The sequence below is a fragment of the Channa argus genome, chromosome 13 (assembly GCF_033026475.1).
Source record: "Channa argus isolate prfri chromosome 13, Channa argus male v1.0, whole genome shotgun sequence".
In the NCBI taxonomy this organism is placed as follows: domain Eukaryota; kingdom Metazoa; phylum Chordata; class Actinopteri; order Anabantiformes; family Channidae; genus Channa; species Channa argus.
This window is the reverse complement of record NC_090209.1, coordinates 24073907-24099899: the sequence shown is the minus strand read 5'-3', so window position 1 is coordinate 24099899 and position 25993 is coordinate 24073907. Positions and strand designations below refer to the sequence as shown.

General features: G+C 42.5%; 3 protein-coding genes across 3 annotated transcripts; all 3 read right to left on the bottom strand.

Moving 5' to 3' along the window:
• Positions 1–1274: 1274 nt before the first annotated feature.
• LOC137139982 (trace amine-associated receptor 13c-like) lies at positions 1275–2486 on the bottom strand. Its single transcript, XM_067527960.1, has 2 exons — positions 2314–2486; positions 1275–2085 (listed from the first exon to the last, which is right to left on the bottom strand). The coding sequence occupies exons 1-2, from the start codon at positions 2484–2486 to the stop codon at positions 1275–1277; spliced, it is 984 nt and encodes a 327-aa protein (XP_067384061.1).
• Positions 2487–5875: 3389 nt separating this feature from the next.
• Positions 5876–6987, bottom strand: LOC137139304 (trace amine-associated receptor 9-like). The gene is made up of 3 exons (XM_067526355.1): positions 6902–6987; positions 6124–6628; positions 5876–5887 (listed from the first exon to the last, which is right to left on the bottom strand). Exons 1-3 carry the CDS (start codon positions 6985–6987, stop codon positions 5876–5878), a joined length of 603 nt encoding a protein of 200 aa, XP_067382456.1.
• A 12768-nt stretch (positions 6988–19755) lies between these two features.
• On the bottom strand, positions 19756–20955 carry LOC137139301 (trace amine-associated receptor 13c-like). The gene is made up of 2 exons (XM_067526352.1): positions 20783–20955; positions 19756–20566 (listed from the first exon to the last, which is right to left on the bottom strand). Exons 1-2 carry the CDS (start codon positions 20953–20955, stop codon positions 19756–19758), a joined length of 984 nt encoding a protein of 327 aa, XP_067382453.1.
• Between the last annotated feature and the right edge of the window lie 5038 nt (positions 20956–25993).

The window sequence follows — 25993 nt, the reverse complement described above, 5'->3', positions numbered from 1 at the left end:
GCTGCCAAAGGAACCGGGTCACTGGTGTTTACTGCTGATCTTACTGCTGATAAAAGTACCGGGATAAATTCTGAAATGTTTAAGGCCAAGGTCTCCGCTCAGATTCAGCCGAATGCTGCCAAAATGACACGGTGTGATGATTAGTATATAAAAGAGGACCCAAGTAAGTGGGGTTTCATATTGCAAACAATGAGTCAAAACATAAAAAGAAAGTTAAGCAAGAGTTTCTCAAGGTAAAGAAATGTAGTATTCGTTAATAGCCAAGTCAGTCACCTGATGTCCAAGGGTTCCAGACTTCACACAGTCATCGACTGCAAAGGATTTTTATCCAAGTGTTAAAGACAGTAATTATGTTTGGAACTGTGTTGGTTTTTTCCATTATTGATGAGCCTGGTTAACTTTAATCGTGAATTAAAGCTGAAAGTCTTGACTTTGCTCACATCTTGAGTGTTTCACTTCAAATTCAATCCAGGGTAAGGGGTGGGGGGTGGCCAGAGTTTAAATGCTAAACATCATCATTACAGTTCCAACTCTTTTTTAGAGACATTAAATAATCATTCCAACTTTTCTTCCATCTCGTGTTTGGGTTGAATGTAATTCAAGGTGAACATTATAACATATTGACTATGACTTCTTTGCCGTTCATTTGGTGATTAATACAGTTTATTATTGTGGATTGATGATTTCCTCCATGACTCTGTGTACTGTTCCGTTACTCTAACTTAGCTTTGATTACATCATAATTTCTTATATGACTTACTTAAATATACTAAATAAATATGTCTAACTATTTCATAAAATGTCTTATGACAGGTATTGCTTCAACCATTTTAAGTTCATGCAATGTGACATATTTCTATATAGGAAAAAGGGTTCACACAGATATATTCCATGGTGTGATCATATAATTTACTTTATACCTGATGTGTGTCACACCTTTGCATTCTAATTTTATATTCCAGATTATGTGTTTGCACCTGAAGCCAAGACAAATTCTTAGTACTGTGTTTTTAACTGTGCTTGGCAATAAACAGTTTTCTCTGGAAGGGGAAAAAAAGGTAAATTGCAGGAACGTATGACAGAAACCTAGACTAAACTATGATTAATTCAGACTTTAATAGCATTAGACCATGGGAAATACAAGTGGGAAGGAACATTGTTTATATGTTTGCACATAGCAATAAATGACAATAAAAGACATAAATCTCTTTCATTACAGTGACACATCAATGGCACAAACAAACATCTTTATCCATAGTTTTAGTGGATTCTTTCTACAGCATGTTGACCTCACAGGAGTTCGGCTGAAGTATGTCGAGAGTAACAATGAGTTTAACAGATTTTCTAAACCACCGGTAGAAAAAAGCGTAGATCACAGGGTTTAGACAGGAATTAAAGTAAACCAGAAAAGACATAAAAGCATTGGTTGAAGAATTGACCATGAGGTCAGAGCCAGAAAGAGAAACACAATAATATGGACAGTAACACATGAGAAACACAGCAACAACAACTCCAAGAGTCCTGGCTGCTTTCAGCTCTGATTTCTTCACAGTTACAGTCACTGATCTCTGCAGTTTGACAGCTGTAATGTGGGAGCGCATGGCACGAGCCTGAGACACAGCCACCACAAACACTCTCACATACAGAATGACGATGGCAGAAATGGGAATAATAAAGCATAACACAAGGTCAGCAGATACTGTCACATTAATCACACATTCTCCATAGCAGGAGTTATACCTGCCTGGTTGTTTCAGGTTATCATATAAAAACAGGAAACTATAGAAAATAGAGTAAATCCAACACAGCAGAACACAGATCTGAACTCTCCTCTGAGTGACTCTGGTGGAATAATGCAGAGGGTCACAGATAGCAACATAACGGTCGACTGATATTAGCACCATGTTTACTACTGAGGCAGGGACAATGACAAAAGGTAAAAAATAATACAGAACACAAACTAGGTCACCCAGGAACCAGCAGGGTTCTGTTAAGAGGATTTGGAACGGCATCACAAAGAGGCCCACAAGGAAGTCTGAGACAGCCAGAGAGAGGAGGAGGAGGTTGGTGGGAGTGTGGAGCTGCCTGGAGAAAGAGAATCATTACAGTTAAAAAACTTCAATAGCGTTATTAATGATAGAAGTTGATTTTAAAACAATGACTGCAACATATTCATATAATAAAATCTTGGGGTTGTAAAAACTGCTTAAGCAAAAAGTTCTATTAGTCCAACATGCAATGCTCAGAGAGAGTTCACTAATATCTATGAATCTCACTACATCAACATATCCAAGCTAAATCATGTATCTGTGCCTGAAGTGGGAGATGGAGATGATGACCAGCAGGTTAAGAACCACAGTGAAAAAAGAGATGAAGGACAGCAGAATGTAAAGGAGCATTGACTCAGAGTGAGGACGCATACGCTTCTTGCAAGAAGTGTTGAAGAGTTGTGGAAAGCAGAGTTCAGCTTCCTCTGAACTTTCCATCATCACAGATAGAGGAGGAGGCAAGAAGCTGCTGTACGCGACGTTCTAAACAAAGTTGTCTGCTTTCAAGTGGTTTATTTCTCCTCCTTGCACCTTCACTTTCCAATCTCTCTCTCTCTCTCTCTCTCTATCTCTCTTTGGCACCAGTCTTCCTCCTCCCCCTTCTTGCATCATACTGTTCATCTGTATTACTCTCTGAAACCCTTTTTCTTTGGTGACAATTAGTTATGATCTTGCAAAAACAAATATGTAAAAGCATTTTTTCAAATAAAATACCCTGATGAAGGGTTTGCATCTTGTGGGTGGTCCTCTGTATTTCTGCTGACCTTCTCTGTACTTCTACATCAGCATCCTCAAAGCAAATACTGCATCTGTTGGACTCTTTCTAGGCATGAAACCATATTGCTGCTCAAAAATGTTCACCTCTGCCCTTAGCCGAGCTTCCACTACTCTTTCCCACAACTTCATTGTTTGGCTCATCAGCTTTATTCCTCTGTAGTTGCCACAGCTCTGTTCATCTCCCTTGTTCTTAAAAACTGGCACCAGTACACTTCTCCTCCAGTCCTCAGCATCCTCTCACTCTCCAAGATCTTGTTAAACAAACTAGTCAGAAACTCTACTGCCACCTCTCCTAGACACTTCCATACCTCCACAGGTATGTCATCAGGACCAACTGCCTTTCCACTCTTCATCCTCTTCAATGTCCTCCTCACTTCACTCTTACTAATCTTTGCTACTTCCTGCTCCACACCAGTCACCTCTTCTACTCTTCGTTCCCTTTCATTTTCCTCATTCATCAACTTTTCAAAGTTCTCTTTCCATCTTCCCATCACACTCCTGGCACCTGTCAATACATTTCCATCCTTATCTTTAATCACACTAACCTGCTGCACATCCTCCCATCTCTATCTCTTTGTCTGGCCAACCTGTACAAATCCACCTCTCCCTCTTTAGTGTCCAACCTAACAGACAAGTCCTCATATGCTCTTTGTTTGGCCTTTGCCACCTCTACCTTCACCTTACGCTGTATCTCCCTGTACTCCTGTCTACTCTCTTCAGTCCTCTCAGTGTCCCACTTCTTCTTAGCTGACCTCTTTCTCTGTATACATTCCTGAACTTCCTCGTTCCACCACCAAGTCTCCTTGTCCACTTTCCTCTTTCCAGATGACACACCGAGTTCCCTCCTACCTGTCTCCCTGATCACATTAGTTGTAGTAGTACAGTCATCTGGAATAACCTCCAAACCACCCAGAGTCTGTCTCAGCTCCTCACTGAAAACTACACAACATTCCTTCTTTTTCAACTTCCACCATGTTGTCGTCTGCTCTGCTTTTGTCCTCTTCATCTTCCTCACCACCAGCATCATTTTACACACCACCATCGTGTGTTGTCTGGCTACACTCTCCCCTACCAATGCTTTACAGTCATTGATCTCTTTCAGATTACAACGTCTACACAAGATGTCGTCCACCTGAGTGCTTCTACCTCCTCTCTTATACGTCACCCTATGTTCCTGCCTTTTCTGGAAGAAAGTGTTCACTACAGCCATTTCCATCCTCTTTGCAAAGTCTACCACCATCTGATCTTCTGCGTTCCTGTCCTGAAGAACAAACCTCCTCATCACACTCTCATCACCTCTGTTCCCTTCACCTCCATGTCCATTGAAATCTGCACCAATCACCACTCTCTCACCTCTGTGGATGCTGTGCATCACTTCATCTAACTCACTCCAGTATTTCTCCTTCTCTTCTATCATCAACCTGTCTGATAATCTTTTCACCTCTACAACATTCCTCACAAACTCCGCTTTCAGGATAACTCCTACTCCACTCGACCAGCAGTAGCCCAATTTTCAGCAGCACCCTGTGGGTCAAAGGCTCCCTGTAGGTGGCTGTCAATGTCAAACCAGGCCCCGACCGATCCAGTGGGGAAGTCATGATTCGCATGTGTTTTACGTAGAACGCTCTTCCTGGTACAACCCTCTGCACTCATCAGGAGAGCTACTGGCTTGTGCCCCCTTGTGGTTGCATTTTTTTTTTTGCCAAGACATCGCAAATCTTTGTATTAACAATGCCTAATGTTAGTGTCCTGCCTTTGATTGTTTTTCTTATTTTTTATTCTAAATATCTTCCTTTTCAACCATTACAGGTTTCTGTTATTAGTAAATGAAATTAAATATCTGTGACACACAATAATTGCAATTAATCTAACACACTGCAATTCTCAGCTTCAACTGTACTTGCTCCTTTCACTGTAGGTGGTTTAAAAAAAATGTAAAATTTAGCAAGAAATGTTACACTTTAACCAAACCAATTTTCTCACAGAATGTTCATTAGCGACAGCTGAGACCAAGCTTTGTACTGTGGGAGGAAACCAGAGTACCCAGACGAAACCCACACAAGCACAGGGAGAACCAGCAGGGGATGGTTTTGGAGCTGTGAGGCGGCAGCGCTAACCACTCCACCACCATGCTTCCCCACAGAATAAATCTCCAAAAACAAATGAAAACTTTGTGAGGAGTCATATTGGAGTGTATTATATTTGAAAGTGGTTCTAATATTTTGGCCACCCTATCTGAAATGAATGAGGTGGCCAAAAAATTAGAACCACCTTTGAATATGATGCACTCCACCTCCAGCTTTGACATCAGTAATAAACACAGTAGAATTACCTTTCTGACATTCGCAGCATAAAGCTTTAGAAATTTTAACCTTTTTAAAGCAGAAAGCTTTTATCATCATCTGCATCCAGTGTGACATAGTTCAAACTCTTGCCCATGGGCCTCAGTATTTTATTTAAAAGCCTTACTTTTTACATACAGTACATATATATAGATTGTAGTACCTTATTTACTATATTCGTCTATGGTTAATCTTAGAAATATGACACAAGGGACACTTATGTTACATCTGACAATTTTATTCAACTTCACCTCACACATTATTTTCAGCATCATAACAGAGTATATGTTGGAATGTGTAGCCTAGCTGACCAATGTTCCTGCTGGCATTAAAAAAGAAAAATTGGAGGATATTATGAAACAAAAGTGGAGTAAATTCTGGCCAGGTTAGATTACATTAGCATCGGAGTATTTTAAAACACAATACAATGAGGTGTTTTCTTTCATGCAGGAAAGTGATGGTAGGACGACCAAAAATTCACATTTCTATGGCAGAAATATGAGAGAAAGATTGCAGCCTCTCCATGAACAACTACATGAAACGAAGAACAACAGGTGCAGTAACACATCATGTGCAGCATCAGCACAAAAGTAACAAATAAAACCTTATAAAAACACATTTTCCTCCAATGTGTCTCCTTTCATGCACTTTTACAATAGACTGTTCTTCCGGGAGTGAGGCTGCAGTATCTTAAGTGTAAAAATGAGTTTAGCACATTTCCTAAACCAAGGGTAAAAAAAGGCATAGATCACAGGGTTTAGACAGGAGTTAGAATATAAGAGAAAAAACAAAGAGACCTTAGCTGAAGAGTTATTTATAGTGTCATTGTTTGACAGCAACACACAATAAGTTGGACAGTAACACATAATATACACAGCAACAACAACTCCAAGAGTCCTGGCTGCTTTCAGCTCTGATTTCTTCACAGTTACAGTCACTGATCTCTGCAGTTTGACAGCTGTAATGTGGGAGCGCATGGCACGAGCCTGAGACACAGCCACCACAAACACTCTCACATACAGAATGACGATGGCAGAAATGGGAAGGATAAAGCTTATGACAAGGTCAACAGCTGCTATGATATTAATCACACATTGTCCACAGCAGGAGTTATACCTGCCTGGTTGTTTCAGGTTATCATATAATAATAAAAAGCTGTAGAAAACAGAGTAAATCCAACACAGCAGAACACAGAGTTTAAATTTTCCCTGAGTGACTTTGGTGGAATAATGCAGAGGGTCACAGATAGCAACATAACGGTCGACTGATATTAGCATCATGTTTACGACTGAAGCATAGACAATTATGAAGGTTAGAAGATAATACAGAACACACACTAGGTCACCTAGGAACCAGCAGGGTTCTGCTAATAAGATCTGAAACGGCATCACAAAGAGGCCCACAAGGAAGTCTGAGACAGCCAGAGAGAGGAGGAGGAGGTTGGTGGGAGTGTGGAGCTGCCTGGAGGGAGAGATCATCACTGCGAATATTACAAATACATTATTGCCAACATAATCACTAGGTTTATGAAGAAAATGCCCGCTGAAGCAACGATATATCTGCATAATAAATATGAATGAATTCAGGAATTATGATTAAGACAAACGGTGGTTTCAGCAGTTTCTAAACAACAAGTTTAAGTAAACTACAAAAATATTATGCTCAGATGTTACTTCATATTTCATACATTCCAGTACTAGAACACATCATCACAGCTAAGACATGTATCTGTGCCTGAAGTGGGAGATGGAGATGATGACCAGCAGGTTAAGAACCACAGTGAGCAGAGAGATGAAGGACAGCAGGATGTAAATGAGCATCGACTCAGAGTGAGGACGTGTGTGTTTCTTGCAGGAAGTGTTGAGGAGCTGTGGGAAACAGAGTTCAGCTTCATCCAGTGTCTCCATCATCAGAGAAAGAGGAGGAGGAAGAGGCTGCAAATCACTCAGGTTTCTGAGCAAAGTTCTGTGTCATAGAGTGGATTTATCCATCCTCACTCCTCCCACTGCTCCTCCTCCTCCTCCTGTCTTTCAGATTTTCCTCCCATCTCTTGACTCAAACTCAATTCAATGCTCTGTCATGAATTCTACTTTTACAAGTTTATAATTTTAAGGTTATAGGTTTTTAGGTTGAAACTGTCACAAAGGTCATAATTCCACTGTGTTTACTGAGCTCATCGTGGGTGGTGGAGTCACACTGGAGAGTATTATATTCAGAAGTGGTTCTAGTGTTTTGCCCTCACTCACTTTAAATAGGGTGGCCAAAACATTAGAACCACTTGCTCATATAATAACTTTGTAAAGGTAGAGTTTGTGGCAGAGCTGCTGTATTGGATTGCATTAGATTGTACCAGTGTACCTAATAAAGTGGCCAGTGTGTGTATGAGCCTATAATCATTTGGATTTTGTACAACCCATCTATCATTTTGCAAAACACACTCCTTGGTAAGTGGTGCCCTTAAGAATTCCTAGGTACATTTACTACAGGAAGCACAAGACTAGTTGGTTTCTTTTTAGCGTCTTTTGACCATAATGGCCCTGTTTAGGTGAAAGAACACGTCCAGCTTTTAATTGCAGATTGTTTAGGTGTTGTGAGTAACATATATACATACATACACACATGTATGGTAAAGGTAATGAATGTTTTCTGGACAAACTAGATCTTGCCGACCAATCAGTGGCAGCTGGTCAACCTGCAAAGGCCCAACCTCCCGTGTCTCAGATTCTCTCTCAGCCAGCAGACTCTACAGGCCCAGAGTCTCCCCTCACCACACTACTTGTTGTTTTTTGGTTACCTGATTTATTCAATTTAACCTTTTGGTCTACTAAGTATTGTTCTGTTCTTAATGTTGCTTCCCATTTAGCAGGCGTTGTAACACTGGCAAAACGAGACAAAGAATCTTGGTGAAAATATCAATGATAGCAAATAAGAAAGGTGGTCTTGGCCTAACCAACATAAAACTATTATGCCTGGTGGTCCGGCTCCAGACACTGGTGGCCCCTACTTTTTAAAAGATTTAGATGCAGGATGGGTTTTGATTGAACAACTCCTTACCAGGAATATGTACTCTCCCATTTCATAACAAACACTCTATAAACCAAATCAATGTATGAATTAAACATACACTCAAATCTGGACTTTAATTTTAAAAACCAAAGGGAGCTATAAATACAGAGATTTTGGAAGAAAGTCAAAGAAGAAATGGAGAAACTTTTTGAAGAAAACATTACCCCAGACCCTCTGCTGTTCTTAGTAGAAGTATCACCTAAAAACTTGTTTCTAATTGATACATATTGATACATATTGATATTTTGTTTATGATCGCAAAAACAACTACCATTAGATGGATGAAGCCTAACCCTCTAACAACTGTTGAGTTTATACCTAAAGTAAAGAACATGACTGCTCAGCTACAACTAAAACTGCCTGTTTTGTGAGGGCATGGTCACCACATATTCTCGAATTTAGTCAGGAATGTCATACTTTTCATACATACATAGAACATAGAGTTTCATACATAAGTATTTCAGACTTAATTTGCAAGTTCTGTAGATGTATATAAACAGGTAGGGGAGTTACAGGTTGAATGTTTAATATTAAAGTTAAATAATATGTTTAAAGATGGTAAACGTACAGTAAAAGTCAACTGATTTTTAAGTATAAGTAAAGTCAGTGACTTAAGTTAAGTGTTAAAGCAAACATTCAGTGCGCTAAAAACATTTGCGTTTAACAGTTAGTAAGTTAAAACCAAATTGCGGAAAGACAGACGTCTGCAGCTCATCCCAGGTGTGATACATACAAAATGCATTGCAAGTTCCCCCGGGACTCCCCTGCATCTTAGACCGTGCTAAGTGGTTTTAATACAAATACAAGATCTTAAAGAATTGATTATATTTCTAAAACACTTTAATCTCAAAAGAGTTAAGCTGCAGTATCTCAAGTGTAACAATCAACTTAACAGATTTTCTAAACCAGGGGTAAAAAAGAGCATAGAGCACAGGGTTTAGACAGGAGTTAGAATACACCAGAAAACTCATAAAGGACAGAGTTGAAATTCCCGTTGTAATTCCAGACAGAGAGACACCATAATATGGACAGTAACAGATGAGAAACACAGCAACAACAACTCCAAGAGTCCTGGCTGCTTTCAGCTCTGATTTCTTCACAGTTACAGTCACTGATCTCTGCAGTTTGACAGCTGTAATGTGGGAGCGCATGGCACGAGCCTGAGACACAGCCACCACAAACACTCTCACATACAGAATGACGATGGTGGAAACTGGAATAATAAAACCTAACGCAAGATCAAGAGCAACATTCATATTAATCACACATTGTCCATAGCAGGAGTTATACCTGCCTGGTTGTTTCAGGTTATCATATAAAAACATAAAGCTGTAGAAAACACAGTAAATCCAACACAGCAGAACACAGATCTGAGCTCTATTCTGAGTGATTCTGGTGGAATAATGCAGAGGGTCACAGATAGCAAAATAACGGTCGACTGATATCAGCACCATGTTTACTACTGAGGAACAGACAGTGATAAAAGGTAAGAAATAAAACAGAACACACACCAGGTCACCCAGGAACCAGCAGGGTTCCATGAGGAGAATTTGAAACGGCATCACCAAGAGGCCCACAAGGAAGTCTGAGACAGCCAGAGAGAGGAGGAGGAGGTTGGTGGGAGAGTGGAGCTGTCTGGAGTGAGAGAATATTATCATTGGATATTATAAACTACAGCATTACCACCAAGAAAAGCTGGTTCATAGAAACACTAATGACATTTGAAACATATGTCCAACCAGGATGTAATACTCAGAGATCAATTACTTCAATCAATTGCACAGCAACTTATCACCAAAGCTTTAAATCATGTATCTGTGCCTGAAGTGGGAGATGGAGATGATGACCAGCAGGTTAAGAACCACAGTGAGCAGAGAGATGAAGCACAGCAGAATGTACATGAGCATCGACTCAGAGTGAGGACGTGTGTGTTTCTTGCAGGAAGTGTTGAGGAGCTGTGGGAAACAGAGTTCAGCTTCATCCAGTGTCTCCATCATCTGAGAGAAAGAGAAGAGAAGCTGCTGAACACTCACAGCTTTCTGAGCAAACTTCAGTATCATACAACTGATTTACCTCATTCAGTGACCCTCCTCCTTCCTGTCATCTTTGATTGTAGTGCAAACTGCTGTTCTGTCTCCCTCACACTATGTCATCATTCCCTGAAGTCCCTTTTCTCTGTAGTGTAAAAAGTTTAGTCTTAATTAGTCTGATGCATAAACTCACAATGACATGTTTTTCTGAACATTAGTTGTAAAACAGTGTTTAAACATTTGAATGTGGTAAACTCCAGGTCAGTGGTGCCGCAGAGTTTACCATGTTCATCTACTCTGGTTAAGACTGATTAACCTAAAGATTCTGTGGATAGTTCACCCAATACATTTATTTTATGCTAAATGCTCCTGGACAAATAAAATCTAAACTCACTGGAGGTCCCAATGGGAAAAGCAGGGCCTGGTGACTTTACTTTGGGGGATTTCCCAATGAGAGGAAGAATGGACAAGATGGATCAGTGAAATCACTGCTGCATAAAGACGTCTCAAATGCAGGGACAGTGGACAGATCGCTTTAATTAGAAGCGAGCAGGAGGCAAATTCACGAGGTGGAATCAGGTCAGCAGGCAGTGAAAAAACAGGCCAGCAAACACGAATCAGGCAACTAGAAAAACAGATGGTTCGATTTCAGTCAGGGAGTCGAACTTGACCCCCAGGTTGCTAACAGAGTTGGAGAGGGTAATGGTGTAGCCAGAAAAGGAGATACAATTTATGGGTGAGGAATGAAGCTGATGAGTGGTGCCAACTAGAAGGGCTTCGTTTTTTATGCTGTTAAGCTGAAGGAAGTTCTCTGTCATCCATGCCTTAATGTCCTCCAGGCAACAGTTGAGAGTTGACGGAAGTGTCGGTGGGGTTGGGCTCAGTCTCACGTAGAGCTGAGTATCATCAGCATAGCAGTGGAAGGAGACTTCATGCTTGCTAATGACGTGGCCCAGTGGGAGCATGTAGATGTTGCAAAGGGTCGGCCCAAGAACCGACCCCTGTGGCACCCCGCAGGTGACCAAGTGTAACTGAGATTTGGCTTCCCCTAGGGCCACACACTCAGCTCTATTTGTGAGATAAGAACTGAACCACCCTAAAGCAGTACCAGAAAAACCAACAGTATGCTGCAGACGATGGAGGAGAATTTTGTGGTCAACTGCATCAAAAGCGGAAGTGAGATCCAGAAGAATGAGAAAGGTTGGGAAGCCCTGGTCAGCAGCCATTAGGAGGTCATTAGTGACCCTGACCAGGGCTGTCTCTGTGCTATGAGAGGGGCGGAAACCGGATTGAAATGTTTCAAACAGATTGTGTCTTTTGAGGTGATCCTGGAGCTGGGCTAAGACAGCTTTTTCCAAGACCTTTGATAGGAATGGAAGATTGGAGATTGGACGATAGTAGCCATGACTTCAGGATCCAGGGAGGGTTTTTTTAGACGTGGTGTAATTATTGCGGTTTTCAGTGATGTTGGGACTGTGCTACTCTGGACGGAGTAATTAATGATGCTGGTGATGAGTTGGCTAATGTTTGAGACTTTAGCTTTTACCAATGGAGTGGGGAGAGGGTCCAGGATGCAGGTTGAGGGTTTCATCCTCTGTATGATAACTTCAACTTCTTTCACAGTAGTAGCCGAAAACCTAGACAGATAGCCTTCTGGCCTTGAAGTGGGGAGGTCAGGGGGTTTGGGGTTTACGACTGACAGTGAGGAGCGGATAGTTTCAACCTTAGTGGTAAAATGTGCAATGAAACTGTTGCACTGTTCCTCTGTGTGGTTGCTGCCAGTGTGGGATTGGGGTTTGAGTAGATGATTTATTATGGAAAAGAGTTGTTTTGAGTTCCCGGGGCTGCTTTTGATTGTATTTGAGTAATATTGTGATCTGGCAGTGGGAAGTGCTTTGGAGTAGTTTTTTTGATGATCCCAGTAGGCAATTTTATGGACAGTTAAGTTGGTTGAGATAAAGCGACGTTCAAGGACCCGCCCAGCTGTTTTCATCTGTCGGAGCTCCCTTGTAAACCACGGTACAGATTTTGAATAAGTGACCACACGTGATCTCCCCGATTGCAGTCATGGTGATTGTGATATATCGACCACCGGGCCAGCTGGGGAACTTCTGCGATGAACTGGACATGTTGCTGTCCCACTTCCCAGAAGATGGCACTCCTCTAATCGTCATGGGAGACCTGAACATTCACCCAGAGAAACCACAGGCGGCTGATGTGTTTGCTCTTGTAAACACATTTGACCTGAGTCTGGTCTCCACTCCTCCGACCCACAAAGCTGGCAACAACCTCGACCTCATCCTCACCCGGAACTGCACCACAGACAACATCTTGGTCACTCCTCTGCATGTATCGGATCATTTCTTCATTCAACTCACAGTCCTTATCCCGAGACCTTCGCAATCTCCTCCCGCACTTGTAACATTCCGGCGCAACCTCAGGTCTCTCAACCCGGATCGATTCTCCTCGCTGGTCTCCGCAACTCTGCCCCCAACACAGGACCTCTCCATCTGCGATGCAGATGCAGCCACAGACAGTCTTTGCAATACACTTTCATCATGTCTGGATTGTCTCTGTCCTATGTCTTCGAGACCCGCCTGTCTCTCACCTTCTAATCCGTGGCTCACTGATGGGATCCGTGAACAACGCACCACGCTCAGGAGTGCTGAGAGGAAGTGGCGCAAATCCAAGACTCCATCTGCCCTTCCTGAGTATCAGAATCTCCTTGGACCTTTTTCTCACAGTGTCACCAGGGCAAAGATCAACTACTACCAGGAGAAGCTCAGCAACACCACGGACACCAGAAAGCTGTTCTCCACTTTTAAATCACTCATCTACCCACCTTCACCACCGCCATCTACCTCTCTCACTGCTGACAACTTTGCCAACTTTTTTACCAACAAGGTGGCAGCTATCAGCTCACAGTTCTCTCCTCCAGATGATGACATCCATCTAACCTCTTCCAACACTGCACTGCTCTCATCATTTGCAATTCTGACTGAGGACGACGTATCCACCCTCCTCCTCTCTAATCATCCGACCACCTGCACTCTGGATCCAATCCCTTCCACTCTTCTTCAAGCAGTTGCACCTGCACTCATGCCAGCTATTACACAAGTCATCAACACATCTCTCAAAACAGGGACTTTTCCAACCTCTTTCAAGCAGGCCTTGATTACCCCACTGCTCAAGAAGCCTTCTCTTGATCCCTCTGTAGTGGAGAACTACAGACCTGTCTCCCTCCTTCCTTTTCTGGCCAAGACAATGGAACGAGCAGTCTTCAACCAACTCTCAGACTTCCTTTCCAAGAATAACCTCCTCGATGTCAACCAGTCTGGCTTCAAGAGGGGTCATTCCACGGAAACGGCACTCCTGACTGTTGTGGAATATCTTCGAGCTGCAAAAGCCACAGGTCAATCATCTGTCTTAATTCTACTTGATCTATCATCAGCCTTTGACACTGTGAACCATCAGATACTCTTGTCCACACTCTCTGACTTGGGCATCTCTGGATCAGCTCTAGACTGGCTTTGTTCTTACCTATCAGGACGAAGCTTCAAGGTATCCTGGAGGGGGCATCTTTCTAACTCTCATAGCCTCTCTACCGGTGTGCCGCAGGGCTCAGTTCTTGGTCCTCTCCTCTTTTCTATCTATACTTCATCCCTAGGTGCTATCATTCACTCACATGGTCTTTCCTATCACTGCTACGCTGATGACACACAGCTCTTCCTGTCCTTTCCACCGGACGACTCCACTGTCTCATCGCGTATTTCTGCCTGTCTCTCAGACATCTCAGCCTGGATGAGTGAGAGACACCTTCAACTCAACCTCTCTAAGACCGAAGTCCTTGTCTTCCCAGCCAGACCTTTGATGCAACACAACATCAGCATCAACATTGGATCTACAGTGATTGTCCCCACTAACTTGGCCAAAAATCTGGGGGTCATCATCGACGACCAACTGAGCTTTAAGGACCACATCTCCTCAGTCTCTAGGGCTCGCAGATTTGCTCTTTACAACATCAGGAAGATCAGACCCTACATCACGGAATATACAACCCAACTCATTGTACAGGCGCTGGTCACATCTCGTCTTGATTACTGCAACGCTTTGTTGATGGGGTTACCAATATCCACAATAAAACCCTTGCAGATGATCCAAAATGCGGCAGCTCGCCTAATTTTTAATCAGCCAAAAAAGACCCATGTCACACCACTTTTTAGATCTCTACACTGGCTTCCTGTTGCTGCTCGCATCAGGTTCAAAGCTCTGTCTCTTGCTTACAGGGTTGTTAACTCGACAGCTCCCGCTTACCTCAACTCACTCATTCAAGTCTACAATCCTTCTCGCCCGCTGCGGTCTGCCAAAGAACGACGTCTGGTGGTCCCAGCACCGCATAGAAGACACCAAGCAAAACTGTTCAGCGCAATGATCCCACGATGCTGGAACGAGCTACCAAACGCTGCACGCTCAGCTGATTCTCTCCCAATATTCAAAAAACTGCTGAAAACTGAACTCTTCCGCATCTTCCTATGCACTTAAATCTTTAATTAAAAAAAAAAAAAAAAAAAAAAAAAAAAAAAAAAACTTTCTGCTCTCTTGCACTGGTATCTCATGAACTGTGAACACTTTTCTGATAGGACTTTGCTTTGATGTTTTCTCCTTGACTTAGATTTTGGTTTGCCTTGTACCTCACTTGTAAGTCGCTTTGGATAAAAGCGTCTGCTAAATGACTAAATGTAAAATGTAATGTAAATGTGATCTAAGAGGAGCATGGGCCTCAAGGATATTCTTGAGGCTGTTGTTATAGTAGTCTACTAGGTCTGTGACTGAGGGGAGTTCCGGGACAATGGAGAGATTTTTGATGCCAGTGTTTAGGTTAGAGAGATTTATGCTTCTCAGATTCCTGAACTGGATACAACGCTGTGGGTTTGGAGACAGTGTATATGAGGGGAAGTCCATTGAAATTATTTTGTGGTCCGGGACACCCAGGTCATATACTTGGAGGTTAGAAATGGGGATAGAGTCAGTAATGACTAAGTCAAGGATGTGGCCTTTACTATGGGTGGGGACATCAACTTTCTGCTTCAGGTTTAGGCAGTCCAGCAGTTCTAAGAACTCAGCAGCAGAATGGTTTTAAGGTGTGTCCACGTGGATGTTCAGATCTCCGAGTATCAGCATGTTGGGTGACGCTGTGCAGAAGGTTGAAAGGAGTTCGTACATTTCTGTGATGAAACCTGGGTGTTGCTTTGGTGGCCGGTAAATAAGAAGTATTACTGTAGAGAGTGGAGGTATATCCGTGGGCGCAGGACTCATTCAAAACTGAGTAGGCTTCGGGTTTATGCCAGGTCTAAGTCAGGCAGATGATATCAGTCTCATTTTCCAGAATGTGGTTATGAATCAAACAGGATTTATTTGATAGGGACTGGACATTAAAGACTTCAAGTTTAGTGTTTGATGTAATATTCCTTTTGATCAGAGGACGAAGAACTCTGTAGTCCACTCCAGGATTCCAGAAATCCACTCCAGGAATCCCATTTCTCCTTGTCCGTGGCTTCGCAGCGTTTTCAGTCTCAATGGTAACTGTGTTCGGATGACGTAATTGAGACGTCACGGAGCGAGATTCTGACCACAGTGAAGGAATGGAGCTCCCTTTCCGGTATAGACGAACACCCGGCCGGATCCTCTATGGGCGTAGCGGGATCGACGGAGGAGTCCTAGTTGTTCAATGACTCCAATGTCCGATCGGAGGCCATGGTTGTTGAGTTCCAGAAGCTGCGATGGTGAATACTGGAGCATGAAGCCAGAGGGTTTTGGTATGGTCCCCTGCAAAAAGGTAACCATAGACCATGTGCAGGCGACTGGGTAGTAGCAGCAAACGCCGAGGGAGACCGCAACAGCAGGTCCACCGCCAACAGCCCCCAGACCAGAGCCGACACCCAGGAAAAACCCACAGCATAGCATGCGGGCAGTGTCGATAGAGGTAGATGTTAGCTTGTAGCAGCTTTTAGCATGTAGCGGCTAATGCTAGCCGGAGGTGAGCACTGGCAGAGTGAACACGAGTGGCTAGCAACCAGCTACAGAGGCAACAGTCCAACAACAGCAGGTAGAAACAATCAGCGACTTTTAAAAGAAACTGATATAGCGCGGAGAAGCGGCGAACAGTCAACGCCAGCGTCCTCTCCCGCCTTGGCAGTAGATCATTACTTCCTTTCATTTAAACTGGGAAGTTGAACCAGGTGTGATGGCAAAGGGACAGAAAACTGTGGTTGACTTTCTGGTTCAAGTGAGCAACTTACTGGAAGATGCAGGGAGAAAAAAGGAAAGTAACCAAGTCTTTGTTCACCTTTTAGTAGCTAAAGTTTAATTCGGATTTTATTAATTTATTATTTGCCAGATCCTAATATGTTGAAGGTTAATTTTGACGTTTTCATTTATCAAAATTCGTTGTGGTTCTAAACTGACACTCATATACACATTTTATTGAAACGTGAGCTCTTCTGTAGTTTAACCTCTTTCTCTCAATTTTTGTATATTTTATTATTATACTTTGTGTTTTCTGTCTGATGGATTGTGAGCGTGGATGTACTCTATAAACTGCACCATGGACATCAAAGTTGTGGATTTTGTCCTCATTTTTCTCTTTTTTTGGACTTTGTTTACAGTCGCGTCTGGGAGCTGGGTTGACAGCCATGGCTTTTGTTTACACACGGGGTCAGCTGTTAGCATAGCGAAACTCGGCAGTGGTAATCCAGGAAAGACGGGGTGTCCCTCGCAGGAATCGAGCCGGTGCTCTGTGCCAGGCCAAAAGACGATGTTACAAACCAGCACTCCCATCCATTGTCATTGGGCATGTAAGAGCTCTACCTAATAAGATGGACGAGAGAGAATTCCAGGGGTGTAGCATCATGCTGTTTACAGAGTCATGGCTAACGAAGCTAACACCGAATTCGAATTAGAGCAGTAAGAGAAAAGGGAGGAGGTCTGGTGATCTGATGAGACAAAGAGGTATCTGAAGGACTGTTCTGAAGCAACTGTGTGGGAGCAATTTTGCAATCCACGTGGGGACGATATTAATGGACTACATCAACTCCTGTCTGGAAAACAACGTACCTGCCAAGACTGAATGATGCTTCTCCAGCAATACCCCATGGATAATATAGCGGCTCTCCTTTAGGACAAAAACAGCTGCATTCACCCAGTACCAAAAGACTTTAGGGACTACAACCAGTGGCACTGACCTCACATCTGATGAAGACGCTGGAGAGACTGGTACTTAACCATTTCCATCCTCTGGTGAGCCCATCAATGGACCCACTTCAGTTTGCATATCAGCCAGGCATCTAAGTTGAAGATGCTGTCATCTAGGCGACTTTGGCGCAGGAGGAAGAGTGGTCGTCCAAAAATCCCACAGTTGTTGGTCTTATCTCCACCATTTCCAGTCACATGTTGAACCCTAACCTATTTTCTCATGGAGAGTGTTGGCAGTGTGTGATTGTGTGTGATTGTGAGTGTGAATGGGTGAATGAGAAGCAGTTTAAAGGCTCCGTTCATCCTCACCATCTACACTGCAGAGCCTTCTCCAGATCAATGCAGGGAAAACCAAAGAAGAGCTGGTGGTGGACTTCCGCAGACACACACACACTCTTCACCATCACCGGTGAACATCCAGAACAAGCACATTGAGAGAGTGGACTCATACAAATACCTGGGTGTTCACATAAACAACAAACTGCCCTGGACAGATAACACAGACACCCTTCACAGGAAAGGACAGAAGATACTCTTTCTGCTGAGGAGAATAAGGTCTTTTGGAGTGCAAGGAGCTCTACTGAAGACCTACTTTGACTCTGTGGTGGCCATAGCTATCTTTTATGGTGTGGACTGGTTCTGAAACTAAGTTCTGGCAAACCATCACATGGCTCAGAAAGAAAAAGCGGAGCTCAGCGAGGGAGTAAACCCGCTCACCTGGACTGTGGAAACAACGGGCAATAACAAACAGGAGACAAGAAGATGTTCTGGCAGAACAAAGCAGTCGAGCAAGGCACATATATGGGAGGCAACAGGTGAAGTATATACTGACTGATTAGGCAGAGCAATGGGGAGGGGCAGAGAGCGAGAGCAGTGGAGAAGAGAGACAGAGGGGGTCACCAGGGCAACAAAGATCAGCCAGGGGAATTGTTACAAACAGTCTGGTTGCTCAATGAGGCTGTGACCTCCAAGTTTAGGGACACGGTCCTCTGCCAGAAAACGATTGTTTTCTTCAAGTTAGGAACGAGTCACTACCCAAAGTGAAGAAGTTTATGTATCTTAGGGTCACGTTCACAAACCAGGGTAAAATAGAGTGAGATTGACAGACAGACTGGTTCAGCATCTGCAGTGATGTGGTACATAGTATCAAACTGTTGTGTTACAGTAGGAGCTCTTCCAATATGTGGGATTTTCATTTAGTACAAACATTATCTTATGTAACTGTAATAATGTATCGTAATCAGGCTTTTATTATCACTCTGTAAAGAAGACAAAATAAATTTAAACCTTACTCTTTATTCCTTACACTTTACCTCGTTTGGAAATTAGCAAGGGGCATCAATAATATGCTAGTTTAAATTCGTTTAACTGCTGTCTCACTACAGTAATGTCAGCATATATACAGTATATAAAATAGTTATGTGAATAACACAAACTCTGGCCAAGATACCATTTGTTGACAAAGTCTTATTGGAAAAAAGATTTCAAATACAAAGTTCTTTTCATTCTAGGGACTTAATGACAAGGGAGGTAAGAAAACTACAGTTTTGGTAGAAACAGACATTACAGGATGTGTAACTGAAGTAAATCTGTGCTTGAACAAATGCAATGAATAAAGTCATATAAGACAGAATGTTACTACACACTATAGGTTTGTGCTTGTAGGTTTTTAGGCAAAAATACAATATAAGACAATCACATTTTTCAGTACTGAAACTATAACCTAAAATAATCAAATTAAACAAATGACAGAATAAAATTACCCTTGTTCGTCTGTTTAAATTAATCTTGCATAGTTGTGTATGAACCTTGAGGATTTTCAAATCATTTTCAAATCTGAGTTAAGGTCATGTAAAGAGAAATGGGCTAAAATACCTGCAGGTTGATGTGCTGAGCTGATAAACCGTTAGTTTACTAGAACTTATTGCTGCAGAAGAGTGTGATGCCAGTTGATTACTAGGCACAAACGTTTACTGTATGTATCACTGGATACATTTCCACAGTAAATCAATGAACAAGCGTAATCTGATGTCTCATTTGTTAAACTGAGCTGTGATGTTGAGGACTTGCATAAAAATCAACAAGCATCAAAAAATGCATATGTTATTATATATGAAAGATAGAAATATACAACAGTTTTTCTAAGGTTCTGAATGGGTGATTTTTAGTTCAGTGACTAAGCAACAACACAAGGCTGCACTTGTGTCTCTTTTCAGCCATCATACAGTTTCTCTGTTATCTCTACAGTACGTTGGCCTGACAGGACTGAGGCTGCAGTATCTGTAGTGTAACAATAAGTTTAACAGATTTTCTGAACCAGGGGTAGAAAAATGCATAAATCACAGGGTTGAGACAGGAGTTCAAAAACACCAGAAGGTTTATAAATGTGTTAGTTGAAGAAGCCATCGTGATGTCAGAGCCAGAGAGAGACACACAATAAAATGGACAGTAACACATGAGAAACACAGCAACAACAACTCCAAGAGTCCTGGCTGCTTTCAGCTCTGATTTCTTCACAGTTACAGTCACTGAGCTCTGCAGTTTGACAGCTGTAATGTGGGAGCGCATGGCACGAGCCTGAGACACAGCCACCACAAACACTCTCACATACAGAATGACGATGGTGGAAATGGGAAGGATGAAGGCAAATACAAGGTGAACAGCTCCAAATATGTTGATCACACATTCTCCATAGCAGGAGTTATACCTGCCTGGTTGTTTCAGGTTATCATATAAAATGATAAAACTGTAAAAAACACAGTAAATCCAACACAGCAGAACATGTATCTGAACTCTCTTCTGAGTGATTCTGGTGGAGTAATGCAGAGGGTAACAGATGGCAACATAACGGTCGACTGATATCAGCACCATGTTTACTACTGAGGCAGAGACGGTGATAAAAGGTAAAAAATAATACAGAAGACAAACTAGGTCACCCAGGAGCCAGCAGGGTTCCATTACGAGAATTTGGAAAGGCATCACAAAGAGGCCCACAAGGAAGTCTGAGACAGCCAGAGAGAGGAGGAGGTGGTTGGTGGGAGTGTGGAGCTGCCTGGAGGGAGAGAACATCATCACTCTGAATATTACAAAAACCAACAGTAATCTCACCAAAAGCAGTTAAAACTATAGTTTATCTACAGTAAATAGTAAATGTGGTGGTTGTAAGCACTGTCTAATCAAAGCATCAGAATGTAGTGCTCAAAGTCTGCAACTTTCAATTAACCTGACTATAACAACATTTTAACACAGCTAAGACATGTATCTGTGCCTGAAGTGGGAGATGGAGATGATGACCAGCAGGTTAAGAACCACAGTGAGCAGAGAGACGAACGACATCACAATGTAAATCAGCATCGACTCAGAGTGAGGATGCATGCGTTTTTTGCAAGAAGTGTTGAGGAGCTGTGGGAAACAGAGTTCAGCTTCATCCAGTGTCTCCATCATCAGAGAGAAAGAGAAGAGAAGCTGCTGATCACTCACAGCTTTCTGAGCAAAGTTCTGTATCAAACAACTGATTTACCTCATTCAGTGACCCTCCTCCTCCTTCCTGTCATCTTTGATTGTAGTGCAAACTGCTGTTCTGTCTCCCTCAAACTATGTCATCATTCCCTGAAGTCCCTTTTCTCTGTGGTGTAAAATGTTTAGTTTTAATTAGTCTGATGCATAAACTCACAATGACTTGTTTTTCTGAACATTAGTCGTAAAACAGTGTTTAAACATTTGAAGGTGGTAAACTCCAGGTTAGTGGTGCAGCAGAGTTACCATGTTCATCTATTCTGGTTAAGACTGAGCCAGGTTTGTAATAATAAAAAACCTGAGATTAACCTAAAGATTCTGTGGATAGTTCACCCAATACATTTATTTCATGCTAAAGGCTCCTGGACAAATAAATCTAAACTCACTGGAGGTCCCAACGGGAAAAGCAGGGCCTGGTGACTTTACTTTGGGGGATTTCCCAATGAGAGGGAGAATGGACAAGATGGATCAGTGAAATCACTGGAACAAGCACACACTGTGCGTCTGCTCCACAGCGAAGCTTTGTCACAGGAGTCAGTATGTCAACCGGCAACAACACTAATCTTATGTTAAGAACAGTCAGTATATTTTGAGGGTAGCTAAAAAAAGACCAACCAAACCTTGTGATGTGTTAAAATAGTGGCTCGAGGTGGAACATAAACAGAAGCTAGTAAAACTCAAGTTTTTAGTTCATTGTATTTTATTTTATGTGTCCACAAAGTATCTAAAGGTATCAAAGAAATGTAGTGAAGTAAAAGTAACAGAATAAAAAAAACAACAAGTAGAATAAGACGGTTTTGCTGGATCTGGTTGTTCTACTGCACTGTCTAGTCTGAAATATAATCTCATTCTACAGCTGAACAACTTGTTCATGGGTGCGAAATTATCAATTATATGCAGTCCTCTATATGTTGCTGCATAAAGACGTCTCAAATGCAGGGACAGTGGACAGATCGCTTTAATTAGAAGCGAGCAGGAGGCAAATTCACGAGGTGGAATCAGGTCGGCAGGCAGTGAAAAAACAGGCCAGCAAACATGAATCAGGCAACTAGAAAAACAGATAGTTCGATTTCAGTCCCAAGAGAACACATGGGGACTCGACAACAATCACCAATCTAACCATGAACAAGGGAAACAGGCAGGTATTTAAACTGGGAAGTTAAAACAGGTGTGATGGCAAAGGGACAGAAAACTGTGGTTGACTTTCTGGTTCAAGTGAGCAACTTACTGGAAGATGCAGGGAGAAAAAAGGAAAGTAACCAAGTCTTTGTTCACCTTTTAGTAGCTAAAGTTTAATTCAGATTTTATTAATTTATTATTTGTCAGATCCTAATATGTTGATGGTTCATGTTTATGTTTTCATTTATCAAAATTCGTTGTGGTTCTAAACTGACACTCATACACACATTTTATTGAAACGTGAGCTCTTCTGTAGTTTAACCTCTTCCTCTCAATTTTTGTATAATTTGGTACTTTGTGTTTTCTGTCTGATGGATTGTGAGCGTGGATGTACTCTATAAACTGCACCATGGACATCAAAGTTGTGGATTTTGTCCTCATTTTTCTCTTTTTTTGGACTTTGTTTACAGTCGCGTCTGGGAGCTGGGTTGACAGCTATGGCTTTTGTTTACACACGGAGTCAGCTGTTAGCATAGCGAAACTTGGCAGTGGCAATCCAGGAAAGACGGGGTGTCACTCGCAGGAATCGAGCCGGTGCTCTGTGCCAGGCCAAAAGACGATGTTACAAACCAGCACTCCCATCCATTGTCATTGGGAATGTAAGAGCTCTACCTAATAAGATGGACGAGAGAGAAATCCAGGGGTGTAGCATCATGCTGTTTACAGAGTCATGGGTAACGAAGCTAACACTGAATTTCGAAGGAGAGCAGTAAGAGAAAAGGGAGGAGGTCTTGTGATCTGATGAGACGGAAGAGGATCTGAAGGACTGTTCTGAAGCAACTGTGTGGGAGCAATTTTTCAATCCACGTGGGGACGATATTAATGGACTACATCAACTTCTGTCTGGAGAACAACGTACCTGCCAAGACTGAATGATGCTTCTCCAACAATACCCCATGGATAATATAACGGCTCTCCTTTAGGAGAAAAACAGCTGCATTCACCCAGTACCAAAAGACTTTAGGGACTACAACCAGTGCCACTGACCTCACATCTGATGAAGACGCTGGAGAGACTGGTACTTAACCATTTCCATCCTCTGGTGAGCCCATCAATGGACCCACTTCAGTTTGCATATCAGCCAGGCATCTAAGTTGAAGATGCTGTCATCTAGGCGACTTTGGAGCAGGAGGAAGAGTGGTCGTCCAAAAATCCCACAATTGTTGGTTTTATCTCCGGCATTTCCAGTCACATGTTAAACCCTAACTTAGTTTCTCATGGAGAGTGTTGGCAGTGTGTGAGTGTGTGTGATTGTGAGTGTGAATGGGTGAATGAGAAGCAGTGTAAAGGCTCCGTTCATCCTCACCATCTACACTGCATAGCCTTCTCCAGATCAATGCAGGGAAAACCAAAGAAGAGCTGGTGGTGGACTTTCGCAGACACACACACACTCTTCACCATCACCGGTGAACATCCAGAACAAGCACATTGAGAGAGTGGACTCATACAAATACCTGGGTGTTCACATAAACAACAAACTGGCCTGGACAGATAACACAGACACCCTTTACAGGAAAGGACAGAGCAGACTCTTTCTGCTGAGGAGAATAAGGTCTTTTAGAGTTCTACTGAAGACCTTATTTGACTCTGTGGTGGCCATAGCTATCTTTTATGCTGTGGACTGCTGGTGCAGCAGCATCCCTACAGCACACAGGAAGAGACTGGATAAGTTGATGAGGAAGGCCAGCTCAGTCCCGGGGATGCCCCTGGACACAGTACAGGAGGTGGCAGAAAGAAGGATGTAGGCAAGCCATCATCCCGTCTGGAGAACAAATCCCACCCCATGTATAACCCAGTGACATCTCTGAGCAGCTCCTTTACTGACAGACTGTTACATCCTAAATGTCTGAAGGAGCGATATTGTAGGTCTTTTGTCCCTGCTGCTGTCAGACTTTACAACCAGAGCTGCTCCCAGTGAACCAATACTCACTGTAATATAAACTCCCACCACTGACTGGAACACTGTGCATTTACATCAACCCTAGTGCAAATGTGTGTGTCCCTCCCTCCAGGAAATACACAACTCCACAGTGACTTGGCACGTGACACGTCTAAGAGGGAATGATTCCAGTTGGATAAAAAATAAAACAAAACTTAAGAAAGCAAACAAAACACCACATAAGACGCCTTCACCTTGAGCGTGAAGTGAACCATCGTCCCACATCTTCCTTATAAGCACTTGTAAGACATAAAGTGTCACTGTGCAACATAATTCAATTCAATTCAATTCAACTTTATTTATATAGCGCCAATTCACAACAAAGTCATCTCAGGGCACTTTACAGAATAAAGTCAAGATTATAAAGATATATAAAGAGAACCCAACAATTCCCCCTGGAGCAAGCCATAGGCAACAGTGGAGAGGAAAAACTCCCTTTAATGGAAGAAACCTCCAGCAGAACCAGGCTCAGGGTGGACGGCCATCTGCCTCGACCGGTTGGGGTGAGTGGAAAGGGGAGAGAGAAAACAACAGAGCAACAAAAGCAACAACAAAACATCTGGCAGATTGGTAGGATCAGTAGCTTCACGCTGGAAGACACACAGCTTCAAAGCCGGGGGACACCTGCAGAAAGGGACAGAGAGAAAGGGACAGAGGAGGACAAAGACAACTACGGGAGAGAACACACAGAGTTAATGACATACAGTGGTGACAATTGCTGGATGAGAGGAGAGGAGAGATGGTCAAGAGGAGGAAAGGAGCTCAGTGCATTGGGGGGTGGGTCCCCCAGCAGTCTAAGCCTATGGCAGCATAACTATAACTAACTATATGCTTTATTAAAAAGGAAGGTTTTAAGCCTAGACTTAAAAGTAGAGAGGGTGTCTGCTTCCCGAATTTGAACTGGGAGCTGGTTCCACAGGAGAGGAGCTTGATAGCTAAAGGCTCTACCTCCCATTCTACTTTTGGAAATTCTGGGAACCACAAGTAGGCCTGCATTCTGAGAGCGAAGTGGTCTACTGGGATGATATGGTGCTATGAGGTCTTCTAAATATGATGGAGCCTGACCATTCAGAGCTTTATGTGTAAGAAGCAGGGTTTTAAATTCTATTCTACATTTAATGGGAAGCCAATGGAGAGAAGCTAGTGAAGGTGAAATATGATCTCTCTTGCTAGTTCCAGTCAGCACTCTTGCTGCAGCATTTTGGATTAATTGCAGGCTCTTTAGGGAGTTACTGGGGCATCCTGAAAGTAGGGAATTACAGTAGTCCAACCTAGAGGTAACAAATGCATGGACCAGTTTTTCGGCATCACTTTGAGACAGGATGCTCCTAATTTTGGCAATGTTCCGTAGGTGGAAGAAGGCTGTTCTAGAGATTTGTTTTATATGTGAGTTAAAGGATAGATCCTGATCAAAAATAACTCCAAGGTTCCTTGCAGTAGTACTGGAGGCCAGACTTATGCCATCTAGTGTGACAATATGGTTGGACATCATATCTCTGAGATTTTTGGGCCCAAATACTATGACTTCAGTTTTGTCTGAGTTTAAAAGTAAAAAATTGTGGGACATCCAGGCCTTGATGTCTTGTAGGCATGCTTGAAGCTTTATTAACTGATTATTTTCATCTGGTTCCATAGATAAATATAGCTGGTTATCATCAGCATAACATTGGAAATTTATGGAGTGTTTTCAAATAATCTTGCCTAAAGGAGACATATATAAAGTAAAAAGTATTGGTCCTAACACAGAGCCTTGTGGAACTCCATAGCTAACCTTTGTGTGCATGGAGGATTCATCATTAACATGAACAAATTGAAATCTATCAGACAGATAAGATTTAAACCAAC